This window comes from Acipenser ruthenus, chromosome 7 (genome assembly GCF_902713425.1).
Source record: "Acipenser ruthenus chromosome 7, fAciRut3.2 maternal haplotype, whole genome shotgun sequence".
Lineage (NCBI taxonomy): Eukaryota > Metazoa > Chordata > Actinopteri > Acipenseriformes > Acipenseridae > Acipenser > Acipenser ruthenus.
In genome coordinates this window covers 25,979,777-26,005,536 of record NC_081195.1, presented here as the reverse complement: position 1 = coordinate 26,005,536, position 25,760 = coordinate 25,979,777, and the positions used below count along the sequence as shown (strand labels likewise).

Here is a 25,760-nt window from a genome sequence, read left to right as displayed (position 1 = left end):
AGACCACTGCATTACCAGCACGATTGCACAGACAGCGTTCCTGGTAGGCTAGCACACTGGCCGTAGATATTACAATTCATTTGAACATCCAGCAGTGCAAAACGAAATGCGAAAAGGAAAACTAAAATAAACTAAATAAATTTGAATCACAAACATTGAAAAAAGACTTTTCGTCATTAAATGCATTTGTTTCTTAGTATTTCCCCAATGTATCAATTTAGCAGAAATACCTTCAAATAAAATAAAGTGGTCTAAAAGCCAAAGAGCTCATTGAAAACAAACACAGCTACTCCATTTAGGTTAGAAAGAAAGGTTGTAGATGTATTTCTAATAATAAGAAGGTTGTATACAGATACACACTAAGAACAACCCAGGAGGATACATTGCAAATACAAACACAGCTGCGATTTCTAAAGCAGCCAAATAGTTTGGATATTTTGAAATACATATAAATTGTTAATTACATGCAGGTACATTTAAAAACAAAAACGATAAGAACTTGAAAATACACATTTGCACAATAAACAGGATTCAATGTGTTTTTAAAAAAAAAGGTGCGCAATAGCCCTTGAAAAATAAACTAGCTTAAAATAAACTACTTCTAGAGTTCTATCTAATCCTGTGCATGTACTTTGTCTGAATATCCATTCTGAGTGTTATACACTGCGCTGGCAGTAATGTCCTAGCTATGCACACCCCCACATCCCCAGCTCCAGTACCCCCTGCTTTGTTAAGTTTTGAAGCTGCTGTGTTCAGTCTGTCTTGCTGTTCCTTTTTTTCAGATTCCAATAAACTTCAGCAGCCACTGTGAGGAGACAACAATCACACAGTGATTAAGCATTGCAGTTCAGTCTCCGTGCCTCAAGCCTGCCCTGGACTGGAGGGAGCACCCTTTCTCTTAGGGGGTGAGGGAGGGAGCAGTTCAGTCACCATGGTATTAACCCAGTGCGCCATTTAGCCCCCCCCCCCCCAAAAAAAACACAAAAACTTACTGTGTTGATGCCTTGTTGCTTCACCTTTGTGTTTATCTTCGCTTCCGATTCAAACAGATCTGATGACAAAGCACAATACACCATGTTTCACACAGTACCGGAGTTCTCTAAGAAGAGTTAAGATCATCATTATGAATCCATACTGAATCAATATATCTTAAACAGAAATTATAACCACAGACCTGCCCCCTGCAGCACTCCACTCTTGGTGGAAAGAAGACATCCTGAAAAATTGCTCTATGTGGTATTGCTTACTGATGTATTCCCAGCAATATTGCATTGAACAAATGTGGTCATTCTTCCATCCACCAGGGGCCAGAGTGTTACAGCGGGCAGGTAATGTTTATACTCTGGTGTACCAGCTGTACTTAGAGAGATGACATGTTTCAGAGCTCTATAGAGGCCACAGGAGAGCTTTCAATTATAAAAAGTCCCCAGGATGTGATGACTGGTACAGAAAATGAAAGCAAGTGATTCTAAACAACAAGAAACCACATGAGATCACTGAGCTGTGATATTCATCCTAAACCAAATTGCTTCACAGATTGTCTCTGTGAACATCACCCTCCACGTACCCTCCAGTTTTCTTGATTTTTTTTTACAACAGTTAAACATTTAGGCAAAATGTAAACATTTATCACTTTGAAATGTTTCAATATTTAAACTCTAAACCAGTAACAGCCCAAGAAAGGAAACCAGGGTTAGAGATAGCTCTGTTAGCCGCACCGAAGAGTTTGCGCAGTTTAGCCACAATGTTTACGAAGTCGTCAAAGGTCACGCAGAGGTCATCGGTCCTGTGTCGAAGCCACAGCAGCTCCATGGTCCGCGAGTCCAGCTGGAAACCTGCAGCAGAAACAGCATGTTGTTAGCACACTGCCCCTAGAGGTGGAGGACTGCTACTGCACCAGCAGCACAGGCACTTCCAATGATCTTCAATGGCAATGCAGAAAGCCAGTGGTACTGCAGTGGCAATAGTTCTGTACTGAGGGGCAATGGTAGCACAAAGGCAGCTACAATGGAACAAGACTGACGTTGCGAGAGTAGGACCATAGTGCACTAACGATAGCCTTCCCGAATAGTCTTCAATGGCAATACAAATGGTTCTGTACTGAGGGGCAATGGCAACACAGGTGCTTTTCAATATCAATGGGATTTTACAAGCTGGTCACAAGGGAAGCCTCTTGCTGTTATGCCACGATTCAGGATGAGACCAAATAACCCAGACGAGCCCCCAGAATTGTGGGAGTCTGGAACCAACCCAGTAATGTTGTTGAAGCTGACACCCTGGGATCCTCCAAGAAGCTGCTTGATGAGGGATCAATAAGCTACTAACAACCAAACGAGCAAGATGGGCCGAATGGTCTCCGCTCATTTGTAAACGTTCTTATGTTCTTATGTTCCGAGTGAAATCACCACAGAGCCCTCATGCTGTATTGTGTTACTTTAACAATATGACAAACCGAATATGACAAAGTTATTCAATGCTATACCTCTCCACACTTATATACTGCAAATGTTTTGAATTAGATTTCAGAGTGTAGTATTTAGGCTCCTCTATACATTCAATAAATAGGAGAGATTAATATGGAATATTTTCCCTGATATAACAGAATTTGCTTTAAATATAGAAAGAGGTACCACTTTTCTTCAGTGCCAGCCTGAGCTCAAATGAACTCATAGTGCCAGAGGAGTCCTGGTCAAACTGGGAGAACACGCTCTGCGAGAGGGAGAGAGAGAGAGAGAGAGAGAGAGAGAGAGAGAGAGAGAGAGAGAGAGAGAGAGAGAGAGTACAGATTACTCAAAGTGGAATGAAACCCCCAGAGAAATCACACACCTTCTGTTCTGTTAAGAGGTCCTGCACACACACAGAATCCCCCAACAACGAGGTTTCTTTACAGTGCAGAACCTATTCTGCAATCCAGATTCATTTGTAAGTCTATTACCAAGTTTTCTGATAACTGGAGAAGCAGCTATTCAGAAATATGTTTGAAGTGGGACTGTGCGTACGACCGCCTCCACTATCCTCTATGCAGGGAATTTCGACCCCGTAAGTGAGCTATTTTTTCCAACTGAAGAATGCTGCTTTGGTGACAATGAAAGCGCCAATAGAATATGTAAGGAGAGTGCTCCCCCTAGTGGAAAAGACTAAAACAACAGTCACCACCAACATGGGGAATATTGTGAAACACAGAATTAACATTATTCGGTGGATGTTGCTGAGATGCTTGTTTAATTTAGTGAGGTCAGACATGATGCTGTAATCCCACTTTCTGAAAGGAATCCAGGTTCATATGATATGGAGTCTTACACTGGTACTTGATCTAGTCTGTACTGGAGCTGAATTGAATTACCTGCAGTTTGCGCAGTGCTGTCACCAGGCGCTTTGTTTGAGGCAGGGTGAGGGTGCCATGGCTTTGTGTCTGACAGCTCTGCTCAGGAGAAGAACACACTACCCCAAGGGCATGAATAACACATTACAGGGGGGCAGGGCCATGGTCCTCATGTCATACGCGCACAAACACAGCTTCATCAGATTCTGGCCATCAGTTTCCAAGATATAGCCTAGATTATCCCAACCAATCCTAGTCCATGAAGGTCGCTATATGAATGACATTGTTACAGTATAGTTAAATCTCCCCCACTATTCAGAAATTCTTTTGAATGTAAAGCTATTTCAATGTAGTTCTTTATCACCTTACCATCCTGTACCAGTTTCATTTATATAGCATCCTTTATGCACAAGTATCCCAGGATAGAAAAATACAATAAACTAAAAAGAGCACTAAACTGTTTGCATGTAAAAGACCAAGTTAAAGTTTTAAAGTTAAAGTTATAGTATCCTTGGAGGAATTGTTTTTAAAAGCATTCTCAAAAGGATACGTCCTCTGCAAAGATCAAACTGTGGCAGGTCTGCAGGGTGAGCAGAGGCTTCAATGCCAGAGCTGAGAAAGAAAGACAAAACAGACGTCTTTATCTATTGAGATGTACAAATGTACTATTGAACTGAACGGATTACTGAGCGAGGGGAGAGGAAAGAGGCAGTGAAATACATGCGCTATTAAAACATCTCTCTTTAAACGTGGAGTTCCTGAAGTTATAATCCAGGTTATTATTATTTTTGTTATTTAGCAGACGCCTTTATCCGCAGCGACTTACAGTCAGGGTGTGTGAACTATGCATCAGCTGCAGAGTCACTTACAACAACGTCTCACCCGAAAGACGGAGCACAAGGAGGTTAAGTGACTTGCTCAGGGTCACACAGTGAGTGAGCCGGGATTTGAACTGGTAACCTCCTGGTTACAAGCCCTTTTCTTTAACCACTGGACCACACAGCCTCCATTTTCACTGCTCCACTCATCATTGTGTAGCAGGACGTTGTATTTGCAGTCATGAGTGGCTGTGGGCTTTGCCACTCCAATACTGAATTATTACCATTTCTCTCTAAATCACTTCCCTTATCACATTTGAAATCAGTTAATTTGCATGGTATTGTGCACTTTCCCATGCGTTTCCCTTAGTTATACTATGCATTGACTATAGTTTAACATGGTTTGCCATGTTTTTATGCTTTACTATACCTTTCTGTGCGTTACCTATGCTTTATAATGCTTCCCTATGCTTTACCATACCTCTCTGTGCTTTACAATGCTTCCCTATGCTTTACCATACCTCTCTGTGCTTTACAATGCTTCCCTATGCTTTACCATACCTCTCTGTGCTTTATAATGCTTCCCTATGCTTTACCAGACCTCTCTGTGCTTTACAATGCTTCCCTATGCTTTACCACACCTCTCTGTGCTTTACAATGCTTCCCTATGCTTTACCACACCTCTCTGTGCTTTATAATGCTTCCCTATGCTTTCCCAGACCTCTCTGTGCTTTACAATGCTTCCCTATGCTTTACCATCCCTCTCTGTGCTTTACAATGCCTCCCTATGCTTTACCACACCTCTGTGCTTTACAATGCCTCCCTATGCTTTACCACACCTGTGCTTTACAATGCTTCCCTATGCTTTACCAGACCTCTCTGTGCTTTACAATGCTTGCCTATGCTTTACCACACCTGTCTGTGCTTTACAATGCTTCCCTATGCTTTACCATCCCTCTCTGTGCTTTACAATGCTTCCCTATGCTTTACCATCCCTCTCTGTGCTTTACAATGCTTCCCTATGCTTTACCATGCTGTCACTGAGCTGTATTACACTTTGCTATGTCTTTTAGTTTGTCTGGAGAATCCTAAACAGCCATCCTCACACCGTTCAAATCACGTGACAGTGTGACCTTTGACATCTACACTAGGATCTGCTGAGACCCAACTTGATAAAGGTTTGAGATCAAACAGCAGCTAGGAACCGGACGAGCATCAACGGGCTGAACAGCCTCCTCTCGTCTGTGAACTTTCTTATGTTTTTATGTATGTCAGCAGCCTGTAAATTGAATTGACAAGCACTCATATGAGGAGCGCTGATTAAAAAGTCCTTACCTGAATTAACCAGCTTGCTAAACTCCAAAGAGTTCAGTCTATTATCCTGAAACAAAAGAGATAGAAGTAAAACTCAGAAAACCATTCAAAGCAATGCAAAGATGGTTAATTAACTCACATACTGTTCATGCAGCTAAAGAGAGGCTGGCACCATCATATTTAGTGAGGTTTGTTTATCTGCTTAATTCAGAGGAGAACAGTGACCCCAGGTGGAAGAGACTGGTACTGCAGCCACTTCAGGCTAATTCACAGACACTCAAAGAATTACTTGATTTTCTACTCCTACTAAATAAAATAATGAATTGAAAAGAACAAATATTTACTGGGTTATAGAAAATGATTATGATGAGTAACGCAAGAAAGCCACTGTTACCTATATAAACATCCCTTTACAATGTTGCTGAGGAACACCCAGACATTGAGAGAGAGACTCCCTGTCTAAACTTTCGTCATTGAATTGTACTTGATTTTTGGTATTACTTCAATGTCCCTCCCAAGTTTCATCACAATTAATATAGAGCTAAAAAGCAGAGAGGTAGGTAGGTGGACAGAGACAGATAGATATAATGACAGACAGACAGACAGAGCCTCACCATGCTGGCATGCTGGTGGAAATGCTTCTCCACTGTGCTCTTGGTGTCAGGGGCAGTGGGATCAGCCATCACCTGGGGGAGAGGAGGAGAGATTCACACAGGGCTGAAACACACACTCTGCAAAACAGTCATCTAGCCAGGGAGCAACCCTGGAGACCCACATCAAACTAACAACGAATCCAATTAAAGAGTAACCTTCCTCTGCACTTTAAAGCAATCCATAGACTAGAAAGGTGTGCTTTTAATCTCTAATGAAACACTCACCAGTGCTGGGTTTAGAAAAGGATGTTGATACAGAAGTCGAAACGATTCTCATTGGGTTTAAGTTTATTTTAGTATTTCTAAGATCTTTTAATCAAGCAGTTGTTTTTAACGGAAGCATTGGGTTTGAGTCGCTCAGTTGTTAGAGTGCTGGGCTGCAGTGTGGAAGGCAGTGGGTTTGAGTAGCTCAGTGGTTAGAGTGCTGAGCTTCAGTGTGGAAGTCAGTGGGTTTGAGTAGCTCAGTGGTTAGAGAAAGCGCTGGCTGCAGTGTGGAAGGCATTGGGTTTGAGTAGCTCAGTGGTTAGAGTGCTGGGCTGCAGTGTGGAAGGAGTTTGAAATGCTTTATCCTATCTAAAAATAAAATTTGGCTTACCTTGGAGTAAGTGGAAGAACATAAATGATCACCTTGCCTCCTAATAAAGAAAAGAAAACCACAAAATGAACATTCACACCAACACAAACAGCAGCTGCAAATCCGTACTACCTTCTTCAGACAGCAGGGGGCAATATTACACAATTCAATTGGGTAACGTGTATAATAAAATACATAATCAATATAATAAATCATGAACTCTCTCAGAAATAAACAGGTTTACAAAAACACAACCTTGCCATAAGTGATGACATTGTTTTACAACAGGTTTATAATCCCTGATCAGCAGTAATGTCACACTTCCTTACCTAAAACTACACTAGGCAGTCTGAGATTAGAGTTTGGTGTTGATGAAACCAGTTGTGAAACTATTTCATTAGTTTTAGTTCTACGCTTTTTGCATAGTCAATAAGTGCTGAGACAGTTATATTTGTTTGAAACCAGCTGTCAATGTCTTCTGTTGCAATAAGTCCAATTTTTATAGCGCTGTCTCTGCGGAATTCGGATTCAGGCATTTATTATTATTATTATTATTATTATTATTATTATTATTATTACAAGATCATCATGTAGTGGGAAATGTGGGCGCGTGGGTAGCCTATATTTACTACCAGTATTTTGAAAATATATTTTGGACTGGATATTTGTTTTATATCCTTAAAATAAAGTGCTGGATTTCAGATCAGTTCGTAGACTACCACCCTGTATATATTATATATGAAGGTGTATAATAGGGTTATAAATATACGTTTTTTGGAAAAAGGGGAGACTTATTTTAGTTTTGCTTATTTTATTTCTGCATGTAAACCAAGCCAATGAAGACAGGCTTCTTGTAATAAAATCCCTTTCTGTTTGTCTTCATGCTTAATGGTGTTTGACTGTACATGCAATCTCTCCCATCACCCCGAGCAAGGGGTAAAAGTGAAATGAAGGGGGGTAGAAATCAGCCTGCTGAATATCAGTGATATTAACCAGAGTGTGACAACGATAGCTCGTCCCGGTTATATTCCAGTCAGCGCATTTCAATAACTATTTATAGAGTTTTAACTCAATGATTAAAGTCATTGATGAACAAATAATGCAACAGAAACCACTGGATATATGGCAGCACATGCTAGAATTCAGAGCACTGCAATGTTTTAATAAATGCTGTACAGCTGGCTGCATAGTGAACATTGTTTGTATACATGAATATTATTGTAATCGTCTATAGTTCTGTATTTAAAAACAGGCATTTGTTGTTTCATCAGTTTTGTGTTTTAATACTTATCTTTAGTTTTTTTTAGTAAAAGAACTGCCGCAGACATTGGCTCTTGTAAGGAATTGGCAGCATTGTGCCTCACCTGGACTCGTTGCCCTTCTTGGCGTACACTCTCAGATAGAAGCTGCCCTCCTGGCTGGGGGAGTTGGTTGACGCCACGATGACGTAATCCCCTAGGGGCAGGCGGACCCCCTCTCTCACCGCGCGCAGGCAGCTGTATCTACAAGACTGGGCCACAGGGCGGCGCTTTGAGAAAAAACTCCGATCCAGAGAGCCGACAGAGTCCTGGAACTGAGCGAGCAAGGGAACGAAGGGAGAGAGAGAGAGAGAGAGAGAGAGAGAGAGAGATTTCAATCACTAGCTGTAGCTCGTAACGGAGTCAATGATATCTAACGATCCCCTGCGCTGCTGTGTGACTCACCCTGCACACCACTTTATCAGGTGAGCCACTCAGGGACCCTTGAAGATGCAAGGTTTTGAGTTAAGAAAAAAGTTGTTGAGTCTGTTGCGTCTGTCAGTTACTGTGTGCACAGCTAATTTGAATGTGAGCTGCATTTATTGATACAAATAAACTAATGCTGATAAACTGACTAAACAGCCAAATGCAAATGTAACGAGTGAAAATAAAATGTTAGTCGAGGACCCGAGAGAGTGAAGTAAGCCGTGAACCGGGTGAAGCTGCAAAAATGACTGCCACGGGCATGGGCACCCTGATCCGAAAACAACTTGATAGTTTTTAGAGGAAGAGCGTGCTTGCATGTTTTACTGTCCCGTTACTTTTTGATGAAGCTTGCCATCCTATTCCATGGCTCTTATTGCAGTTACTACAATACTGTATTTTTTTTCTTTGGGATGCAGTCTGTGTCTAGAAATACAAAATAAACAGTCCTCACCTCCGGGGGAACCTGGGAGAGGAGAGAGGAGAAACAAGAGTTTAATGATGAGAGAAACACAGAGCTGTCGACTGACAGACAGGGAGACAGACACACACAGGCAGACACACAGACAGACAGACACACACAGGCAGACAGGCAGACACGCACACACACACACAGAGACTCAGACACACACACATGGGCAGACAGACAGGCAGACAGACAGACACAGAGACTCAGACACACACACACACACACACACACACACACACACACACACACACACACAGACAGACAAGACACACACACACAGAGGCAGACAGGAAGACAGACACACACACACACAGACAAACAGACACACACACACACACACACACACAGACACACACACAGGGAGACAGGCAGACACACACACACACACAGAGACTCAGACACACACACACACACAGGGAGACAGGCACACACACACACACACACTCACACACACAGGGAGACAGGCAGACACACACACACAGACAGACACACACACACACCAGAGGCAGACAGGCAGAGAGACACACACACACACAGGGAGACAGGCAGACACACACTCACACACACACACACACACACACACACACACACACACTCACACACACAGGGAGACAGGCAGACACACACACAGGCAGACAGACACACACAGACAGACAGACACACACACACACACACAGAGGCAGACAGGCAGAGAGACACACACACACACACACACACAGACAGACAGACACACACACACACACACAGAGGCAGACAGGCAGAGAGACACACACACACACACACACAGGGAGACAGGCAGACACACACTCACACACACACACACACACACACACACACTCACACAGACAGACACACAGACCTGGTAGATGTCGAACGCGATTGGAAGGAAGTCCACGCTGCCACCCTTCCTCCTGTGTTTCTGCAGCAGCTCCAGCACTGCGCTGCACAGCAGCTTCCCGTCTGCAATGTCATCATCCTCCTCCAGCCGCACTCGGAACTGGGGGTTACACCAGTACGAGTCTGAGAGGAGGGGGAGAGAGGAGGGGTTCACAGAGAGACTGGGTGAATGTCAAGGAAGGTGAGGGCGGTGTGTTACTCACTCGTGAAGCTGAGGCTCCCCCCAGCGGAGCAGCCTGCCACCCAGCTCCCCTGGTGAGTGCTGATCCTCCAGTCAGACTGCGAGTCCCCCAGGGAGTCAGGACTCACACTGCACATCTCCACCGTGCTGTACAAGCTCTTAAAATCGTCAATACACATCCTGAAACACACACGAGAGGGGTTACACACCCTGAAACACAAACGAGAAGAACTGCACACCCTGAAACACACACGAGAGGGACTGCACACCCTGAAACACACACGAGAGGGACTGCACACCCTGAAACACAAACGAGAAGAACTGCACACCCTGAAACACACACGAGAGGGACTGCACACCCTGAAACACACACAAGGGGGACTGCACACCCTGAAACACACACGAGAGGGACTGCACACCCTGAAACACACACAAGGGGGACTGCACACCCTGAAACACACACGAGAGGGACTGCACACCCTGAAACACACACGAGAGGGACTGCACACCCTGAAACACACACAAGGGGGACTGCACACCCTGAAACACACACGAGAGGGACTGCACACCCTGAAACACACACGAGAGGGACTGCACACCCTGAAACACACACGAGAGGGACTGCACACCCTGAAACACACACGAGAGGGGTTACACACCCTGAAACACACACGAGAGGGACTGCACACCCTGAAACACACACGAGAGGGACTGCACACCCTGAAACACACACGAGAGGGACTGCACACCCTGAAACACACACACAAGGCTGGTCAGGTTTGTGTTTGCAACACTAGTTGCTGTTTCCTTTGATATAATAAGGCACTGAAGGCCTTGCATGCTGCTGTTTTGCACCTACCAGAACTCTCCATCCTGTCTTGGCTGCAGATCCAGGAGTTCCTTCTCTTTGCTGTCAACTGTCTCCCACTCTGGACTCCTGAGTGAGAGGAGGTGGGGAGAGGGGAGAGAGAGAGGGGGTTAGAGTGTCCTCACACATCCTGGGACATTTCCAAACAAGTGATAATGTTGCTAGTGCTAATAACAAATCAATTGTTAAGCCTTGGTCAGCTCTCCTTGAAATAAGGGCCAGCAAAGATTTTAATGAAGCTATAGGGAATGGATTGTAAAGGCTGGGTCAGCTCTTATTTAAATAAGGGCCAGTGAAAATGTTGCTGGTGCGAATAAGAGATAAGAGAATGGATTGTAAAGCATTGGTTAGTAGCGCTGTTGCTAGTGTTTATAAGAGTTCTTACTGTTTTTTAAAAAGAAACGAAATAAATGAAATGACACATGTTTCACATATAAGTCTCTCAAGACTTCTAGTCATAAAGTTTTGTCAATGAAGACAATGAAAAAGACTTCTAGATGGTTGTCATTGTCAGTATTTCACAGTTCAGCACATAGAAAATGTACGAAGGAGAGGTCATTGAACTCATCTGAGCTCATCCGGTTCCTTGTAGCTGATTGATCTCAGAGCTTTGTCAAGCCAGGTCTTAAAGGATCCCAGTGATTCTGCCTCAACAACATGACTAGATAACCCTTTCCACACCCTCACCACTACCTGTGGGAAGAAGAGTCTCCTTCCCTCTGTGCTAATCTCCATTTCATCTCCTGCTGTGTCCTCTGGTCCTGGTTTCTGTGCTGTGCTTTAAGTACTGATTTGGGTTACTATGTCAGCTTCTTTGAAGATTTTAAAGACTTCAGTCATGTCCCCTTGATTCTTCTTTGTTCCACCCTTAATAGATTCAGTTCTTTCATCCTATCTTTGTCGCTCAGTCCTTTAAGTCCTGGTATTAGTCTGGCTGATCTTCTTTGGACCAGGACCACAATGCCCAGAACTGGGCACAGAATTCCAAGTGCAGTCTCACAAGTATATTATACAACCTCATCATAACCTCCTTGGATTTGTACTGTACCCTTTTGGCAATATAGCCAAGCATTCTGTTTGCTCTCTGATTGCTTCTCCACACTGTGTGGTTGCTGATAGTGATTACAACACCAAGGTCTCTCTTTTAGGGAGCCTCTTGTAGTTCTATTCCCCCCATTTGGCATGTGGCCCTTTCATTTTCATGCGCGGTGTGTAGCTGTGGTGGTGTGTGAAGGAGGTATCTTACTCGTCGCTCCAGGGTCCGCTGTACTCCAGGAAGCCCCAGGGGTTCCGCAGCCTCAGGAGAGACACGCTGCCGGCCTGCACCTGAAACATAACAGGGAGGTGAGACCGGGGCTGCCCAGGGAAGGGCGCTGTGTCTCAGGCACTCAAGAAATACAGCTCCCTGCTTCAGGGGACATTTTCATTTATTTGATTTGAATGTATTTATTTTGCCAGAGAAAACTCAAGTTAAATGTCGAAAGGAGATTATAAATGTTACTAGCTTCTCAAATGGGCAGTTTTAGCAAACACTCTAGGTTAAAAAAAATCTCTGTTTGCAAGCCATGCTTTAAGACTGTGTTGTACTTCCTTTGCCACATGGAGGATGAAATTGTCTCCACCGCTTCACTGGCTTTTTTCTAGTCAAGAACCAATCAGCTGCTTCCCCTATTGACTGACATGCTTTCAGCCAGTCACATGCTTTGACCCAGAAGACACCGCTGAGGTGAAATTATCTTAGGAAGTGCAACAGACTTCCTGAGAGTAAGGGAAGGACATTGAAAACGTTCTTTAACCCACTGTAGCAGAGATAGCATGTGTTTCTTTCAAAACTGCACATGTCAGAGCTATTGTGTTAGCGCATGTTCTTAACAAGGATAATATGTTATAAGACAAGTGTGATGAATGTCCCAAAAAATAATACTTTTCTTTGTTTGCTCTAAACGTTTTATGGTAAGCATGCTTAAACATTGTAGCAAAGACTGTGGTTAAAGATTTTGTACTTAAATAGTGTTGCTGCGGCTTCGTTTTATTAACACGTTTAACATAATAGCAACTGAATGCATGGCTCCCATCATATAGAGGGGTTGCAGTTTTGTTTAATGGCTTTCAGCACCCCCACTATAGAAACTGTGCCTCTGAATCAGGTATGTGGCTGGTGTAAGGCTTGGTGAAAGGGATGATTTCAGCAGCGATGTGTTCTCACCGTGCCTGTGCCCGTGATCGAGTAGGCATGGCCTTTCACCAGCTTGTTTGGCGTCTGCTGACCGACCTCACTCTTACTCTGCGCCTGAGAGAACAAAAAAACAGACTCAAACCCAGAATTAACAATTAAGAACAACGCTATGGCATGGTACGATTTAACTGTAAAACAGGGAGATCAATGGCAGGTCGATATTTGCGTGGCCGAGAGTACACATGGGAGGGGAGAGGGAGAGAAGGGGAGAGGGAAGGGGCAGAAAAGCGAGTGTACCTCTATAAAGCAGGACAGCAGGGTGCCTCTGTTCAGGGCTTGGTTGATCTGTCCCCACAGCGCAGACACCTTAGACACCTTGATAGTCTCAGCAATGCCGCCAGTGAAATCCTCCATCGCCTCAGAGATACTGCCTCCCTTCAGACTGGCATAGCACCCGCACAGCCTGAGAGAGAGAAAGGGAGAGAGGGAGGAGTGTGAGAGGGGGAGAAGGAGAGGGAGTGTGAGAGGGGGAGAAGGAGAGGGAGTGTGAGAGAGATAGGGAGTGAGAGAGGGGGTGAGAGACGGGGAGGGAGTGTGTGAGAGAGAGGGGGAGAGAGAGAGAGGGAGTGAGGGAGGCTGAGAGACACACACAGAGACACACAGACAGTCGGACTGACTTGGCATAGGCCTTCTCCAGCAGGGCGCTCCAGAACTCATTTTGGCTCAGCGAGTGGGTGAAGAGCAGCTTCCTGTTCAGAGTGGGCAGCCTGTCATCAACCAGAACCTCCTCCCAGCATCCATACTGCCAGAACTGAGACAGAGAGAATGTGAGAGAGCGTGAGAGAGACAGAGAGAGAGAGACAGACAGAGAAGAGATAGAGAGCGAGCGCGTGAGAGAGAAACACAGAGAGAGACAGACAGAGAAGAGAGAGAGACAGACAGACAGAGAGAAGAGAGAGAGACAGACAGAGAGAGAGGGGAAAGAGAGAGAGACAGACAGAGACAGAGAAGAGAGAGACAGACAGAGAGAGAGAGAGAGAGAAAGAGAGATGGGGGGCAAGTACCCATCTTTGCAGTCATCATTTTTTTGGTAGCAACCTCTTTAATTCTTCTATTAAGTATGCAGCTTAACTAAATTAAACTTACATTTAATTAAATTGGAATCTCAGCTCAGCACTGACACCAAACAAAGTAGCTGAAAGCACTAGATAGATTTAATATGTTGTCTTGAAGACCATTTGAATACAGTGTTTGTATTACAGCGCATGCTATTCACAGGGCAGCGAGAGAAAACAGTTTCGAACAGTCAGTAAATCTGGAAGTTCATCATAAAGAAATCAAACACTTCAGCCACAGCCCTCTAGCACACTGAAGAAGACAGTGGCCACAATGTTCTACTTGACTTCAAGTTTTTTTTAATAGTTTTTCCTTACAATTTCGAGTAGCTCTAGGTTTTCTCTCTCCTTCTCTCTCTCCCTCCCTAACACATTCTCTCTTTCTCTATCTTGGTACAAAAACTGAAACACTGAACTGATCTCTTTCTGTTTCTGCTCTCGCTGTGTCCTCTGGCTGTTTATTAGTGAGAGGTGCAGTCACTCTTTGAACACAGCAGGGAGATGGGGGGTGGGAGGGGGGTAGCGGAGCAGTGTTCCAGTAACTCTGCAATAACACCAGCATGTACACGTCCAGCTATGCCTGGCTCCCTCCCTCCTGGAACTGTTCATCATGAAGCTAGCCTCCGGCATCCGTGCTGCAGCCCAATTTCTTGTCACTCACAGGGGAATACGATTCCAAACAGCTATCCTGTGGACTGGCTTCTATGCATCTCTACAGCTTTCTATTTATCTCGCCATTTTTCTTGCTCTTTATCGTCACTCCGCTTTGTTTTTTGATCCTCGTTCAAGAAATGGGGAATGCGCTGATCGTGTCCGTCCACCTGTCTGTCTCTCCCTCCATCTGTCTTTCTGTCACAGTATACATGGTGAACATGGCAGATACACAAATAGAGGAGACAAACAGATGCACTATTTAAAAATAAAACTTTTCTAAATCATTAATCATACTGTAATATATTTAAAATCCATCTTAATCACAATTTAAACCCAACTTGACCATTAAAAAAAGGGGATAAATCTGTTACAGAAAACAAAACCATGAAATCAGTCTCCCTTTGTGCACAAAAGGGACATTTGTCAGATGCTGCTGGATCCAAGATCCAGAGATATGAATGGACAGCGAGAATGGCGTGCAGGAGTCTCCACTGCAGATCTATAGGTTTCTGAGGTTCCTCCAAGCCCGCCTGACCTGCTCTCCCACCTCCAGCCGCTTCCTCCAGTGTGTGTCTGGAAGCTCCTGAAGTTGTTTTACCTTGACACACATTTCATACAATGTATCGGGGGAGATCTGTCAATCTGTTCAGATTGCACCTTTTTTATAATCTCCTGCTGCTCACTGGAAAGGGCTGTAAGAATCTGGGAAAGCAGCATCCCAGCTACTCCGGCACAGGTCCCGTGGGCTTCTCCAGTTAAAGTACTCCAGGTCCATGAACTGACCCAGCTTTGTAATCCCATCTTTCACCATTAACTTTGTGAAAGTCTAATCTCCCCCCGACTCCATTGTAATCCACCAGGCAAAACATTTCTGGCTTTCATACAGATTATTAACATCTGTTTGATTATTAACAAAAACAGAAATGTTATCCGCATATCTCTATTGGCTGAGCTGAGCTCCCTGGGACTGACAGCCTGTTAAAACCTGCCTGAGTCTGTTATGAGAGGTTCAACAGAAAGAGAATAAAGCATACCTGAGACAGGATGGCCTTGCCTGACAGCTCTGTGGACTGGGAAAGGTGCACTCAGCCCCTCGTTGATCTTCAGCAAACAAAAAATATCACAGTACAGGAACAGCATGCGGGATATAAATCCCGGGCCAAAGCTCCAAATACCTGCCACAAATAATTGTGATCGACTCTGTCAAAGGCTTTCTCTTAAACAAGAGAGATAAGCCCTGCAGGGAAACATAACAGCTTGGAGGTAGCCAACGTGTCTCGAATTTAAAAAAAAAATGTTGAAAATGTATCTATTGGTTTGGTTTGGTCAGAATGTTTAACTTGCCCCAACCCAGTGCTTAGTCTGTTTGCATGAGCTTTTGTGATGATCTTATAATCCGTCCACAGCAAAGACACAGGCCTCCAGTTCTCCAGTTCTCCAATAGCGTTATTATTGCTCTCCAGCAACTCAGAGGCAACTCTCCTTTCTCCAACCTTTCACTTTAAACTGCATACAGGTAATTTCTTAACAGTGTGCAGAAAGTTTAAAATAATTCAACAGGCAGTCCATCCATTCCTGAAGCTTTTTCCCCTTTCAGCCCTTGGAGGGCGTCAGACAGCTCCAACACTTCCTTTTCCTCTTCAGGGGTCCTCGGCAGAGCCTCCAGGAAACGTCTTCTCAGACTGCCCTCCAGCCTCTGCTGTGAACAGGACCTCACTAGCGCCCCCTGCACTTTGACATTCACCAGCTCAGCTAGCCGCATTTATTTTTTCATTTTGAGGTCTTGAACCTCCTATTGAGACCGGACTGCAGAGCTCCCTGAAGTTCTAACATATCCCTCTCCAGCTCTCCCAGGGTCTCTGTCATCTTCTTTGTGACGCTAGCAGAATGTACATTTGAGGTTGATAAATTAGTTACATCAGTAGGAGTCTAGCATCTTGGAATTGGTGTCCTTTTTTCAGAACACTGGGTATAAAGTACTTCAGAAACCATAAAAACGTTTCGCTTTTATGTTTTAAGACGATATATATATTTTTTTGGAAACGTTGTGCATTTTTTATGTATTCTGCTTAGAGATACATGTATAAAAACATCTTATTCTATGTCCTGAGGGACCTTACAATACTTCCTGAAAGTTTTGTTGAAAAATATTGATGTTTGGGCAAATTACAAAAGACACTGTTTCACCTGAGTGATTGCAATGACATAATACATGTTTATTCTCAGGGTCTTTATAAGCAATAATGGACACTACTCTAGATTATTTTCTCAAAAGAAATATTTATAAATAAAATAGTTCTTCATTCCATTGTTATTTATAAGGAAAAATAATTACTTGATAAAAGTATCTGCTTATATCCACTAGTTTCTTGATATTTATAAATGTTGTAAAAACATATATATTAAATCACGAGACAAAATAAATGTTCTAATATAATTATAAGTCAAATACATTGGATTTCCCCATTTTCTTTAATAGCTATAAACAAGTTCTTGTGTTTTGTTTCTGCCTGCTGCTGTGAAAAGTCTCCGCCCTTTAAAAATGAAATGCCTGTTTCACTGACGTCACACGAAAAAAAACAACAAGCAGGCAGTGAAATTCGATCCCTCCCCTAGCCGATGACAAGCATTTACAACCTGTACTGCAAAGTATGGTCGCCCAGTAAGTCAAAGAAAGTGCACGGTCCTCCCCTACCCCTAGCCTCTCTCTCCAGTGTGTGTCTGGCAGATTGTGCAACTGCTTCTGATGATAGGCCTTCACACAGGCCATGTAGAGCTGTTTTTCTTGTAAGGTGGACAGGGGGGCCTCATTCAAACTAGAGATCTTAAAGAGTCCTAATTGATCAGATATGACTGCCTGCCAGGGGCACCAATAGGGAGGGGAATATGGGCTCAGGCTGCGGGGCTCTCTTTTCTGTGAAAAGTTGAACCAGCAGATCCAACCCCTCTCTGGGGAAAGCAGCAGAGGCCTGAGTAATGAACCGCTCAGACCGCACTTTTAAAAAGGATGAAAACTAAAGGTTCTTCCAAAAACCAAAACAAACTAGTGTCCTTTAGATTGTTGTGAGCTACTTTTAAAAACTGCCAGGCCTTCAGGAGCTTCATAGTATTCTGACAGGCAGTGACCTTCCTCAAGTCAAGTAAAAACAAATTCCTATCCAGACCCAGCCCACCTACATGATGAAAGAAAATAAACACAAGCTGTTGCCAAGGGAGAGTCTCAGGAGATGATATGCCATTATATAAATAACAGTATAGTTAAAATCACAATCTATAAACAACACCTTTTAACTTACAGTCTGATAAAATGTTGGAGGAATTTCATTCTTTCTTTGCTGTCAGTTGGAGCATACACCTTTATAAAAACAAACACCTTCCCTTCAAATCACCTCACTGTTACAGAAACAGGTTTAAACTTTTCAGAAAACAGAGCTCTGAGATTTGTGCAGTTACTAAAAAAGATATCACCTTTTCAGTCTTTTTCCCAGTCTGTCTGATTTGCCATGTCTTTATGGGTTTCTTGCAGAAACTTAATATTATTATTTAGTCATTTAGCAGATGCTTTTATCCAAAGTGACTTGGGGGTGACTACAAAAGGACCTCGTTTGTTTTACATCTCATCCGAAGGACGGAGCACAAGGAGGTTAAGTGACTCGCTCAGGGTCACACACAGCGAGTCCGGGGCTGCGATCGAACCTGAAACCTCCTGGTAACAAGCCCCTTTCTTTAAGAGCACCAAACGATTTCTTCAGCCAATCGTATTTAAGCTCCCAAATTTAAACTGGCTCATTGGTAATGTGGAAAAGGAAAACACTGATACAGAAAAGCAAACAAGCAGACAGAAAAAAACGATGAAATTACTAAGGGGACTAAACATCGTGATTTTGTATTCAAACTTGTATGCAGTTTACTGGTAATGCTCTTCAGACGCACATACTCCTGTGCACTTCCAGAGCAAAAGCATATTGCCTTAAAAGCCGTAACTTACAAATAAATCAATGTTAAGAAACAAAATCTTTCCTTTTGTCTGATCTGAACACCCCCGCTGCCTCTAACACCACTACCCCTAGGCTAACTCGGGCTGCTGTACTTCTTTCCTAGATAGATAGATAGATATATAGACAGACAGACAGACAGACAGACAGACAGACAGACAGACAGACAGACAGACAGACAGACAGACAGGTAGATAGATAGATAGATAGATAGATAGATAGATAGATAGATAGATAGATAGACAGATAGACAGATAGATAGATAGATAGATAGATAGATAGATAGATAGATAGATGAGACTATCAATAAGACTGACTGCAACAAAATAGTTCCATAAAATGAACCTGTCTTGATCATCCATTCATTATAAGTCTCAAATGTGCAGTTTTGAAAGAAAAACATGTTTTTTCATTTTAAAACATGATATCTGGTACTACTCTAGGATAAAGAAAACTCTGTTCTTAAGCCATGCTTTAGACCAGGGGTCTCCAAACCTGTTCCTTTAGAGCTGCAGGCTCTTCAGGTTTTATTTCAACCAAGCTCTTGGTTACTTAATTGAACCAGTTATTGTCTTAATTAGTCAAGATTAACAAGAGTCCCAGATGTTCATCCATTTGTAAAGTTAGACTGTGTAGAAGTTTGCCCCTAGTGGTGTACTGAGGGCAATACCTCCCTCAGTCCCAATGAAGGAGACACCAGGATTCTTTTGTGAAATTGCTGGCTTTATTGCACAAACTCAGTGTGAAAGTAAGTTTAAGAAAAGTACGGGAAAACTCTCAGCTCAAAAATAATAAAGCAAACCTTGCCGTCAATGGCACTAACTAAACAAAAGATTCCCTAACTAGCAGAATAGGGCTGCTCCCTTTACCTGTCTAAAACAACAGAATAAGTGGATTACTCACTCAGTACAAATAATAAGTTTTTGACATTCAGCCTGTAGAATGCTCCTCCTCAGAGCATGCGGTTTGTACAGCAGGTAACATAGCAACAGTACCTATTTTTACCCAAACAAAGCAAGCCACAGCTGGGCCCCTGGTTGCTAACTAAAATGGAAGTACCCTCATCTGTGGATGATCACCTTGTTACTCCATAACCATACAGGTTTACAAAACGACTGGCCACTAGTGACCATTGTGGGTTTACAACGTGTAGCACCAGATGACGTGTAAAACAGGTCAGATTACTTTAAAGCGTCTCTCAGTCTGTGAACTGGACAGTGTCAGGGTTACTCGGGGTCAGGGGTCAAGGGTCAGGTGTGTTGCAGTGCATTCCGCATGGTTTATGCCACCAGACCTAGACAGATCTGCGCACTGTTTACCTCTTTCCCCCACTCACCCTGAATCTGAAGAGCCCGGTGTAGGACTTCTGGAAGCTCTGGCCTTCAGGAACCACAAAGGAGATGAGCGGAGGCTGCAGGGTGAGGCAGGAGAGGGCAGCCAGGAGCCAGCAATCCCCTACGAGAGGGAGACAGAGAGAGAGAGTGAGAGAGACAGGCAGACCGGCTCTCCCCTCTCTTCACCCAGCCAGCATGGGCAGCACACATTGTGACACAAGGCAGGCATGGAAACCTCTGTCAAGTGCCTCCTGTGCTATGGGTGTCATTGACAGACATTTCTAACTTATTCTGACAAGCGACAGAGGTGTGACAGCGGCCGAGCACAGAAGTAACTCTTCAGTATGATCGCTATGCATTGTACCCACTATTCATATTTCCACTTAGACTTTGTATAGCTCCAACCTGTGTGCGTGTGGAACACATCTGTTGTTATTACTATTGTTCCTCATGCATGTAAACACATTCCTTGCTAACAGGGAGTGGCTGGATTGTGGGTGGGCGGTGGGGCTCTGTAATAAAACAGCAAGCACACACACCCAGGACAATCGAATCACTAACAGATCAAGAGATACATTTTTTTTTTGGCCAATTATTTTAACACCCTATTTTCTCCCCATTTGCAGCCATTCCCCACACAGCTCAGGAGAACTGAAGGTTCAGCGGGCGTCCTCCGATCCCACGACCGAGCCAGCTTCCTCTTCTACACCCAGGAACTCCAGAGCAGACGTCAGCGAGATACTGACCTCTGGACCACAAAGGCCAGCCCTGCAGGTGTCCCCCTGAGCTCACTAGGCGCCTGGCCAGTAGGGTGCGCTGTAGCGCGATGAGGAGATATAGTCCCTTCCAGAAGCGCCAGAGCCAATGCAACACGCCTTTTGGAGTCTCTGGTGAAGACCGATGATTTCGCACAGCCAGGGCGCTCCCCTAACTGTATGACTCCCCCTGCACACCACACAGCCATGCCTTAACCAGGTGAGCCATTCGGAGACCATGTTAAATGAATAACCATTGGAAAAGCATGGAACAAACACGGTGCAAATTTACAGTGAAACTTCTATTACATGAATGAGGTCTGAAATAAATAACACACTTCCTACTGTACAGAAGTGTTTCTCTGTTTTTTTTTCACAGGTACCAGGTTCGTTAGACTATTTTAGTTGTTTTTTTAGCTGATTCAAAATGAAAGACTGTTGAAGAGAATGTCGAAACAGAAATAACCACTGGCACGTATTTACAAACTATGCGTACAAAGTATTTAAACCGATCGTCACATACGCATCCATTCATTATAAAGGTCTTAAATGTGCAGTTTTGAAAGAAGCACGTTTTATAGCATGTACATGTGCGCTATACTATGGGTTTCTTTCAAAACTGCACATTTGAGACCTATGTAGCTGTGAAGTGTAAAATGGCTTAGATTTACGGAATTATTTGTTAGCTATAATTACTTTAATGAGGCTGCAAATGCTAAGAGATCTCGAGAGCGTAGATAGACAGGTACAGTATGGGTACATTTGGCATGTGATTTCATTTAATATGGGGTTGCTGCGATAGACAACATGGCACACTGCAAAGGTGCAGTAGTCTCTTCCAAGTGAGCCGTGCAGGTGCTGTATTACCTAGCTGACCCTGGCAGATGTCAGTGGTATCGGTTTTTCCCACCACAAACTGGGCTTTCTTGTTGATCTCCTGAAAAAAAAACACACACACACATCCCCAGTTAGATACCATCAAGCGCCCCTTAAACCAGTTCACACACATACTGAGAGTCCTCACCCTCACATAATAATCACAAAGTACCTGAAAGGCTCAAAATATGTGTATAAAATCCTGGAACATTATGTAGTGAATTTCCTCCTAGTGGTGGGTGAGTTACATCAGTATAAGACATTTAGTTGAATGGCTTGTCTTTAACCCCTTGTGGTTCACATCCAGCCCTTGTCTTTCTATTCAATTCCATTGGCCGAGACACCGATTCATTACAGTCTATAGGAGGCGAGGAGTGAGCAATACAAATGTATTTTTATAATGCCCTTCAAGCCATGGCATCCCAGAGTGCTGTGCAAAATGTCAAACGAAACAGGAGAGCTCATTGAGGATAGTTTACGTGTTTTCAGGGTACTGGCGTAGCAAAAGCAAATCAGCCAAAAGCCACTAAATCAGCCAGGAAGAGGCAGATTTAGAGAAACATGTTAATAACTCACTATTGAAAACGACAGAACACCGAGGCACTCGGAATGCTTGCAAGCACCTTCAGGGGTGTAGAAAAGGCAGTTTGAAGGTTTGAAGGCACTTCATCATTAAAGCTTTTGTGTCAATTAAAAAAAAAAAAACATACACAAACATTCAAATAAAATGTGTAAATAATAACTTATTTAAATTTAAGTTAAGAATTTAGTTTAAAAAAAAAATACAAATACTGCTTGTGCCCGAAGGGTCTGCAGTTCAAAGGAATTCTATCACACTGTAAAATATCACATCTGCCTTTAATCTAATCCAGATGGCCTCTCATACAGGTTAGAAAATTGCCACACTTTGTATTTAATGATAATTATCCATTAGCCACACAAGGGGCTAATACAGACCCAGCTGAAGAGCTTTTAAAACAACTCTCATCTGATGACTGATTCTTTTTAAAACTGAAAATTGAACCCTTTGATTTAAATAATTTCGAGTTCCTAAATATGTCCCCCCCTTTTTCTCCCCAATTTAGAATGTCCAATCACGTCCCCTCACTGCTGCAATTCGGGGGCACCTGCGCTCCCCTGACTGTGTGACTCCCCCTGCACACCACGCGGCTGTGCCTTTACCAGGGGAGACCCTCGGGGGCCCCTGCACTCCCCTGACTGTGTGACTCCCCCCTGCACACCACGCGGCCGTGCCTTTACAAGGGGAGACCCTCGGGGGCCCCTGCGCTCCCCTGTCTGTGTGACTCCCCCCTGCACACCACGCGGCTGTGCCTTTACCAGGGGAGACCCTCGGGGGCCCCTGCACTCCCCTGACTGTGTGACTCCCCCCTGCACACCACGCGGCCGTGCCTTTACAAGGGGAGACCCTCGGGGGCCCCTGCGCTCCCCTGTCTGTGTGACTCCCCCCTGCACACCACGCGGCTGTGCCTTTACCAGGGGAGACACTCGGGGACCCCTGCGCTCCCCTTACTGCGCCTCCCCCTGCACACCACAGAGCTTCAACAGTGCAAGTCAAACCTTACATATCACATGCACGCGCTTTTTAATCCAGTAACTGTAATGTATTACTATTTAAAAGTAACTTCCTCAACACTGACGCCAAATTAATCAGAGAGTACCATTAAACATCAGTATCCATAGTTTTATTATATATTATTCAGACAGTTATTGTTGTTTTAGTATTCATAGTTATACTTTTGAAAAGAAATTCAGACAGTTCGCATTAACGTCAATATCTATAGTTATATTATAAAGTGGTGTAAACAATTATTATAATACTTTTCCTAGCTCCAATATCTGGAGTTTTGGAAATATTATACTATCTTAAGTTTCAATAGTTTTCTATAATTTTATACGCAGTATTTCAGATTTGTGCAACATCGCATCTCCTGTATCTATAGAAACCGGCGCATCGTTTTTTGTCAATCCGATCAATCAACGATTAAGAAACCAAACACTTCCCGCTCTAAAATAACCCTATTACAAAAAACAATCAGAGAAGAATTTCAAAATCTCCCCGGCGACGTTCTCAGGTACTGAATGAAATAAACACAATTACAGCAGACATGGGTCTGGTTTAAAGCAGAACAATTTAACATAAACGTTTAAGAAAAGGCTTCTGAATTGTAGCACAGTGATGCTTAATAATAATGTATTATTATTATTATTATTATTATTATTATTATTATTATTATTAATAATAATAATAATAATAATAATAATAATAATAATAATAATAATAATAATAATAATAATAATCTACACTGTAAAATCCAAAGATACCAAAATAACATTACACTGTAAAGAATATAATTGATAAGATATGTTGCATAAGATTTATGTTTAATTCTTAAAAAGATTAGATGGGGTATTACAATTCCCCCATAAAAATAAATGTATGGGCTACCGCAAAAGTTAAATATATTCTGTAATATAAAAAAAACATAAATATGCTGATAAACCCCAGTATAATTATGTTGTGTGTGTGTGTGTGTGTGTGTGTGTGTGTGTGTGTGTGTGTGAAATAGATATTAATCTGTAAACACTCTCTTTAATGATAATAATAGAGTCTACTGTAACTGAGCAGTAGCAGTAGCAGTAGCAGTAGCAGTAGCAGTAGCAGAGCGGTGTAATACCTTGGGTCTGAGCCACACGATGTTTTGGTCGGGTTTCAGCGCGGGTAGCTTCCCAATGGACCCCTGGTCAGCTGCAAACTCGGGGTCCTCGAACAGCTTCTTCTCCTTCAGGCAGGCGCTGCGCAGGGTCTCGTAGTCCTGCAGTTTGTATTTGAGCGGGTTTTCTCTGGCGCCGGGTTCGAGTGCAGGGTTAGACATTCTGGTGCCGGATAGTCAGAGCACAAGGTAGTTTCTGAAGCAGCCACTGAAAGCGTTCAGACTGTTCGATGTCCTTGCCTAAGCAGACTTTCTTATATGAACGCAGCTCTGGGTAAACCCCGTCCCAAAAACCTCCCAGACTAGCCTCCCCTTCTGCCCAACTCGCGACGACATGCCTTGCCTCGATTTACACGTCTGTTTTTTTATGTGGTGTTGGCCTACGGCGTATTGTGTGTGTGTGTGTGTGTGTGTGTGTGTGTGTGTGTGTGTGTGTGTGTGTGTGTGTGTTTTGTGAAGCTACACGACCATTGCCCAATACAAATTACACTGCGTTCCAAACGTGTAACTAGGGGTACTGTAAACACGCACCCATTTCAAGTAATGTAGTGGGGTTTTTTTCCCACCTTTCTGGAGCTACACAATTTTGTTTCGAGATGCATTATTCCAGTTTATAAAAAAATAATAAAAAAAACTGTTTCACAATGAACTTCACAACAGAGTTTGCAGGTAACATTCAATGACCTGTTTAGCTTGAATCACCGTGTCAAGAAAGATGTTTTTTCTGTTTGCAGCTCCATTTATTGGAAATGTACCCAAACTGGAAAGGCAAAATTAAACTCAGTTCAGCGTTTTGCTGTTTTAAGTCAGACCCGATTAGCCTTCATATCTGACGTCTGATTGCATTGCACCACAATCTCTCCTTAGAGATGAAATCGTGTTTGTTTATTAATGCACATATTTCCTCACATATTTTCACAGTATTGAACATTGATATTACTTCTTAACAGGACTACAGCAAACTGTATTTAAACTACTAACCAAGCAAACATTGCGATGTAGCTTAGTCACCGCTGGCGATTAATCCTAGGCGAGACAATGGAGGCGGGCGTGCGTACCTGTGTCATTCCTCACACTTTTCCATGTATCTAGAACAGCACTTATCCAATTACGATGCATCCATCCGTCAATTCCCATGTGCATATATCCGAATAACCGCGGATTCAATTTTCCTGAAACTTGGTATTATCATTATTTAGCATAAATTACTGAGACTGCCAGATTCTGTGGATAAGAGGAGTGTCTGTCTGTCTGTACACCCTTCTGTACACATTTGTATCTGGAGAAGTTATTATCACATTTGTAT

At 43.3% G+C, this 25,760-nt stretch overlaps 1 protein-coding gene across 3 annotated transcripts; it reads right to left on the bottom strand.

The window, feature by feature from the left end:
• Nucleotides 1-294: 294 nt before the first annotated feature.
• On the bottom strand, nt 295-24,778 carry LOC117416196 (calpain-8-like). Of its 3 annotated transcripts, XM_059026707.1 has the most exons (21): nt 24,419-24,778; nt 21,714-21,783; nt 20,094-20,212; nt 13,671-13,804; nt 13,291-13,456; nt 13,024-13,107; nt 12,064-12,143; nt 10,809-10,886; nt 9,972-10,129; nt 9,731-9,891; nt 8,857-8,868; nt 8,046-8,254; nt 6,703-6,742; nt 6,069-6,140; nt 5,476-5,521; nt 3,873-3,934; nt 3,344-3,412; nt 2,631-2,709; nt 1,719-1,835; nt 993-1,051; nt 295-805 (listed from the first exon to the last, which is right to left on the bottom strand). In XM_059026707.1, the coding sequence occupies exons 1-21, from the start codon at nt 24,614-24,616 to the stop codon at nt 779-781; spliced, it is 2,040 nt and encodes a 679-aa protein (XP_058882690.1). In that variant the 5' UTR covers nt 24,617-24,778; the 3' UTR covers nt 295-778. The 3 variants fall into 3 exon arrangements, with proteins under 3 accessions (XP_058882690.1, XP_058882692.1, XP_058882691.1); XM_059026709.1 differs by lacking the exons at nt 20,094-20,212; nt 21,714-21,783; nt 24,419-24,778 and adding an exon at nt 15,361-15,512; XM_059026708.1 differs by lacking the exons at nt 20,094-20,212; nt 21,714-21,783; nt 24,419-24,778 and adding an exon at nt 15,298-15,505.
• Between the last annotated feature and the right edge of the window lie 982 nt (nt 24,779-25,760).

Excerpts from the sequence above, each read along its gene's own strand:
- LOC117416196 (XM_059026707.1), bottom strand. The coding sequence starts at position 24,616 with ATGTCTAACCCTGCACTCGAACCCGGCGCCAGAGAAAACCCGCTCAAA. Across the intron at positions 9,892-9,971 it reads GGGGAGCCTCAGCTTCACGA|ACTCGTACTGGTGTAACCCC; the intron begins GTGAGTAACACA and ends CCCTCCTCTCAG. Across the intron at positions 806-992 it reads AGCAACAAGGCATCAACACA|TGGCTGCTGAAGTTTATTGG; the intron begins GTAAGTTTTTGT and ends GTCTCCTCACAG.